General features: G+C 43.5%; 1 protein-coding gene across 1 annotated transcript in view; it reads left to right on the forward strand.

Moving 5' to 3' along the window:
- The window catches only part of pik3cb (phosphatidylinositol-4,5-bisphosphate 3-kinase, catalytic subunit beta), a 48,425-nt gene extending 45,434 nt beyond the window's left edge, over positions 1-2,991 (forward strand). Inside the window, exons 23-24 of the mRNA XM_076100701.1 lie at positions 559-691; positions 1,180-2,991. Of these exons, the coding sequence (XP_075956816.1) occupies positions 559-691; positions 1,180-1,317 (271 nt within the window). The 3' untranslated portion in view covers positions 1,318-2,991. The remainder of the gene's footprint in view (positions 1-558; positions 692-1,179) is intronic.
- The last annotated feature ends 3,861 nt before the right edge of the window (positions 2,992-6,852 follow it).

The following is a 6,852-nucleotide window of genomic DNA, read 5'->3' on the forward strand; positions in this document are numbered from 1 at the left end:
AACCTGTTTAAACTGCCTCGTTAGCCAACAGCTGAGCTTCACAGCTGTGTGTTGGAAGAGCAGCCTAAAGGTGCTCGATCTAAAATGATCCGTCCTCAAAAAATGTGAAAAGAGAAGCACGGCATTGGTGCATTGCTGCGTCAGCAAAAGTGGTAAATAGTACGTCGTGTACCAGATCAGAAGGAGAGCACGCACACAGAGGACTTTGTGAAAGAGGAAACGTGCCCTTTATATGATGACCTGCAGTATGTTCACAGTGGTAGCGGTGAGGATGTCCAGCGCTCCTTAGATTACTCCTATTCATATGAACAGTGTGAGATGGGATTCAAACAGAAATGTTAACATGTCCACCACTAGCCAGGGACGCTGATCTGCTTTACCTCATCCAAAGAGTTATTACTGTGTATAAAGGAAATAACAGCAATAACATTCATCGGGTTTGAGTAACAATAATCACATGATTACAGGGAATCATATATGATGGAACATTCCAAGTCAACATCACGACCGTCATCATAACTGTGATTCTAAATATGTTTGTCTGTGTCGGTCTTGCAGTTTCCGTCAGTACTGTGAGGAAGCCTATCTGGTCTTGAGGAAGAACGGGAACCTCTTCATCACCCTGTTTGCCCTCATGCTGACCGCGGGACTGCCTGAGCTCACCTCAGTCAAAGACATCCAGTACTTAAAGGTACACACACACACACACACACACACACACACACACACACACAGCGTAAAAAAACTGATAATCAGTGCCTCATGTAAAAATCTACAACTTGTGAACTGTGATGATTTCCTATCACAGTTCAGTGTTAATATTCTGTGCATCTCTTCAGCTTCATCCCTTTTGACAACTCAATTCTGCACAGAGACAAGATGCTGGGAGATTAAACCGAATGAAGTTATTAATAGCATTGAAGTGCAGTGAGACAGAAGTCTCAAACCAGGTATACTAATGTACAAAGCTGTATGCCTCAAAGTAAGATTACTCAGCAGAACTTCATACAGATTCACAAACAAAAATGCTTTTGGTTAGATTAGTAGTCTCAAATTATGTTTCTTTCTTTTATTTTATTAGTAGTTAGCTGCAAATATCTAATAGATTCTGTGTCCATTTCATCCTAAACACTTCTTCATCCTCCTTCTCTCACGACTAACCCTCCTCCTCCTCCTCAGGACTCTCTGGCTCTGGGTAAAACAGACGAGGAGGCCCTGAAGCAGTTCCGCCAGAAGTTCGACGAGGCCCTGAGGGAGAGCTGGACGACCAAAGTCAACTGGATGGCCCACAACGTGGCCAAAGACAACCGCTCCTAGAGCAGCTTGAGGTCCCTCAGAGGGGTCACAGGGGCCAAGAGGACACAGTGAAGGAGTGTGCGGTATGGAGGAAAAGGTGTGCAAAGGAGACGGGGTGACGGCCGCCCTCATCTAAAGAAGGGAATCAAGCAGAATACACCAAACACGAGCAGATTCACCCCCCCCCCCCCCCCCCCCCCCCCCACGCTCTCTACACACAGAGTAACCCATACTCTCTGGAAACACTCACCCTGCGCCCGTACTATCTCCTCGCCCTCGCATCGCTCTTGCATGGTGCCTCCTGAAAATCCAAAATTCATGGTCTTGGGACATTTCGCGGTGGGTAAAGTCGTTTTTTTGCGAGTTTTGCACAGGCACAGCAACAGCTGATGGAGCACGCAGCCAAAGGAAGGGAACTGAAGCATCCACTCTGCACACACTAATAAGGAGCTGTTCGCACGGAGCGGGCCGACCACAAAAAATCCTGTTTTTGGAGTGGATGAATTTTGTCAGAGCGGACTTGAAACTGGGCTTGTATGGACTCTTGAGGGGGCGCATGGTTTGACCACGCCCCCAGAAACTGCTTTAAGTACAGCGGAGAGAACAGGTGGGTGTGGACAGGACAGAATGGGGGGGAAAAAACAAAAATGTCTGACCCCCCCCCAATGTCTTAAAACAATGTGCACAACGCCCACAAGAAGTGCATCTTAACACCCCTCGCTCCCGCTGCCTCAGTGTGCCTCAAAACTGCGGGGAAGATTGTATTTTTCATGAGTTTTTCTTTTTCTTTTGCCATTTAAGAATTTATCACGAGACGTCTATGTGCCAGACTACTTTACGAGTCCACAGAGGAAACTCGTGTTAGGGAAACAATGATGAAAGAGAAGGATCGACTGGAGGAAAGGATGCCCTGAGCCCTTTGGTCCACTGTTTGAATCTCAGTAAATTTGAACACTGGAATGTTTTCGGAAAGACACATACGAGAAAATTCTAAATTGTCTTTTTAATGAACTAAACACTTTATTTTTTAGTTTCTTTTATTTTTAAATGACAATGTGCAAATGGAGAGCATTATTGGACAAAGTGTTTTCACCGGTGAGTTATTACTCGCCAACTTGTCTTAAATATCTAAAAGGATGTCGGGCTTTTAAAGCGCCATCCCACTCATGCTAGCAACCATGACAAACTCGCTGAGGAATAACTGATGCTTCTTAACATGTTGGGACCAAAAACGAAAAGAAAAAAAAGCAACCGTTCGGTAAATTCATCGTTCATATCGTGTTTTTAATTATGTGTCTGAATTGAATGTGAAAATGTGTGCCGCTCTCTTTTTAAAGTGTATTTTGTTTTTATACGAGCAGGTGTGGGCGGAGTCTGGGGTCGGTGTGGGCGGGGTTTATCAGGAGGGACATTACACTGCGATGCAAAGCTACTTTCTCGTCTCGACATACGGTGCGCCTCAGCATCTGCATCTGTGTTTGATTTTCGTGCAATATCCGAGTACATGAACCATATCTTGTTATATGAAACTATAATGGTTTTGTTTCTCTGTTGGTTTATGTGAGATGCAGCTGTAATTCGCACCACTAGCCTTCAAAAAGTCTCAGACACTGGATATTGTCAAATGTACAGGCTTTTATTGTTTTGCTGTTTTTTGTTTTCATAGGAGTTTTATTAAAGTTATTTTCCACCGTGCTGCATCTCCGCCTGTAGTCCGTTTCTTTGTTCTGGGCGAGGGTTGTGAGTTTGCACCCACTCAGGGTGCGCCATCACATCTGTTTTATTTATTTTCATCTGTTGTGAGAGCTGTAATAAATACAGCAGAACAGAAATATATTCAGATATAGTTTTGCCTGCTTGCAAGAGGAGTTGAGAAAATAATGTAGCTTGATTGCAAAAAATGGAAGTTAGTCCTTTTTAAAGTACGTGTATTTTACTTTTCATACATCCTAAAACAAGTGTGAATTATAGCTTCGAGCCGTGAAGTCGACATTCTCTGCATCAAGGCTAAGATGATAAATAACGTTAACAAATGACAAAATTTTGAAGCAATTTATGATTTCAATCTCACAAGAGGTAAATCTCGAGATGTGAAACTAGGAACCAATACATGATGCTTTATCCGATGCTTTAACTGACCTTCTAATCAGATCTCCTGGGTCCAGACCTTTTGGACCCGCCCACTCCGAGTGGACTATTGAAGATGGAACAAGCTGTTACGAAACCAAAAGTTTCTTTGTAAAGTCCTAATTCGTGAAGTAGCTAGTACCTAGCTGTATGTAAAAACTAATTAAAGTAATTACAAAAGTATAAAGTAGCATGAAATGCAAATACTTGAGTAAAGTACCAATTCCTCCAAATTGCACTTAAAAACAGTACTGAGTAAATGTCTATGTTTGACTCATCACAGGAGAATAAAAACAAAGCACAGGTGTTACTAACTAACATTAACAATGGCTCTGTTCCATTCAAGTGTCCCAGTCAGTCATGATGCTGAAACTGAAGCAGCTTAATGGAATCCAGTCATTGTTTTTGTCAATGTTCATTTATTGTCATTCTACGAAAAAGGGTTGCACAAAGAAATGCAACTTGTAGTCTCTATCTTACAAAACGGAAAAAAAAAAAGTTTACGATGCAGCACGTAGGAAGATTTGAGTCGAAGCCTGATGATCTTTTAACATCGACTGGCCTTTTCGCAGGCACCTCACCTCACCGATTTCACTGCATCTCGGTAGCTGCATTAATGACATTCTGGGTGGTTTTCATCACTCGCTCCCGGGCCGTGCACGTCCCATGCCAGTTCATAATGTTTCCAGTCAGGATGCTCTCTACTGGTCCTCTGTAAAAGTTAACATGTATTAAAATACCGCTGTTTCTGAACTTGAGGATGGAGATATAACCATGTCAGGTTGTTTTGTAATTCTGATTCCCAGGAACCTAAAATGCTTTACTTGCTCCGCTTCAGCTTCGTAGACAAGAATGTGTGACTTCGCCTCCTTTTTTCTAAAAAGCATTGCCTCTAGTGACGTATCTCTACACTCATTTAAAGATACAAGGGGGGATCACCCACCTCATCATGAAGGTCCTCTGCGTAAGGGGCTTTCTATCACCTGAATTGTACAAAAGTGCTGTTATGTATGACTCATGTTTCTTTTCGCTCTGGGGAACATTAAAGTCTCTACCCTTCAGCAACCGTCATTTCTTGAATCTCTATTACTTGAAGTTACAATCATTGCTCAGTGCAAAATCAGGTATGTGTTGTTGTTCACTGCATGTTGCGTAATACAATAACCCATCAGGAGGATTGGTCACAGGGAGAGCAGACACAGCGGCATACATCCTGTATGGAGGATGTGAACAAGGGATGTAAATTATCACACGAAGAAATTATCTATAAAACATGTTTCCTGACTTTGCATATAAATGATGGCTGAATCCAACACAAGGGTGAGCACAGAGCCAGCTGTGAGCTGTTTCAGTCATCCCCTCTCTTAACCTTACCTCATACATATTTGATGCTGGCCTACTTTCGGAGGCTTCAGCAGTTACATGCTTGTTTTTAGATGGTGGTCTTTTTTCATAAACAGGACCACACCTACACACTTATACCTTAAGCCAAATGATGTGGAGCAGAGCCAGGGAGTAGACGCTACAAAGGATTCTGGCCAGGCATTAATATTGCTTCCAGTCTTCAGCAAATGGAGCGGTAGAATGCAACGCAGCCAATTAACTTAATTGACCTTAAAATATTTGCTTCCTTTTATATTTCTGTTTTTAGTTGCAGCCACCTATGTGTGTAACGTGGATGTTGAATAACATCTTTGAACTAAAGGATCCATTTTCAGGGTTGAATGGATTCATTCATTGATTGAAGAGAAGCACACATGGATGGACAGATGTTTTTTTTTACCTAAGACAAGGATCTGATACGTCATCAGCCACTGCATGCACAAATAAAATGTATGTGTATGTATATGTATATACATATGGGAGTGTGTGTGAGTGATTCAGGAATCAATCTCATGTTACTCCGATCCACACACAGTTGTTGTGAATGTTGAAGGACTTTAATCTACCCACCAAATACACTCGTACCTACCACTGAATGCAACATGCTTACACCTCGTGGACTGTCGAAAGGCCTCCTGGGAAATGTTGGAAAACACACTTAAGCAAACATGCCAAGCAAAGGAAAAGCTAACTATAGAGCCTTTTGTATGCTCTCAGTGTGATATCATACAAGCCATTTTCGGTGGGGGGGGTGTATGTGACAGACTCGGCTCTCACATATTCTGGTGACTGAGGCAGACAGCGGGGTGTATGACTAGAGTGCCCCCAGCAGGGGTTGTGTGTGGCTGCCACTTGAGAACTGTCACTTGCAGCTACCCAGTGAGCACTAACCCGGATTTCAACGTTGATTTCTGGTTGAAAACGCGTTGAAATGGGGTCTGAACGTCTTAGACCTATTCTCACCGTCTTTTCAACCGGCTAAATTACGGTTACAATATCAACGTGTCACAAAACACCAATTTATTTTAAAATATTGATGGTTTGTTCAGTTGTAGGTTGAAAGAGACGCACTTTACGCATATTACAAGAGCACTGGCTATCTTGTAATATAAATCATCGTGGGTCTGAGCCCCTTTGCATATTTGGATTGTTAAATGGTCTCTGTGCAGCTGCGCTATACTTTACAGCCAGACTATTACTATTTCTTCTGTCTCAGAGATAACTCAGGCGGAGAAGATACGCCCTTCTCTTATCATTGTTTCAAATCTATAACACAGAACTTGGCCGGCCCACCGCCCATCCAATCACGTGCTTTTGGGAGGGGAGCAGGGCGGCTTTAAAAGTTGCATCTGTTGTCTGAGAGCAGGATCTACTGAGCAGCACAGGACAATCTAGAGCCGGTTGAATGGACAGACTTCAAGTGTGCCACCATCCAGGACATCTTCTCCAAGATGGAGGTGGTGGGTCCTGCAGCTCTTTCCAGTGAGCTCCATGAGCACAAGCCCCATCCATTCATTCATTCATAACAGTGTGTTGCACAACGGGCTGGGAGAAGAAGAAGAGGATGCAAGGGATTAAATGACAATCCTCCATGATGTCGCCATTCTATCCGTGTAAAAGACATGCATCCCTGTGTTATTATCCTCAACAGAAAATTATTTTATAAGGTTGCAACATGATATTTAGCTCCTATATGTGCAATAACTTGTTTTACCTCACCCAACAACGCCAGGAGTTGAAACCTTTTTATTTACAATAGCTTACAAAGCGGGCATGGGCTTCCACGTGCGGTGGAGGGCTTGTTTATATAAAAACGACGGACAGCGCTCCGGGCCAATGAGCGTCCGTTGGCACAATTTCGTCATCTTCGTCATGGAAACCCACAGTTTGCGACCAATCGTGGAACGCGAGGGGCGGAGTCCGAATTGAGGTCGCGCTCCGAGCTCACCGATTGGCTGGTAGGCCACCGCCGGTGAGAGAGGGGAGGAGCCGTTGGCCACTGTGTCAAACCGTCTGAATGCCGCCTCTCATTGAGGAATACCGGAG

The sequence above is a fragment of the Anarhichas minor genome, unplaced genomic scaffold (assembly GCF_050575085.1).
Source record: "Anarhichas minor isolate MPS153535 unplaced genomic scaffold, ASM5057508v1 ptg000026l, whole genome shotgun sequence".
NCBI classification, from domain to species: Eukaryota; Metazoa; Chordata; class Actinopteri; order Perciformes; family Anarhichadidae; genus Anarhichas; species Anarhichas minor.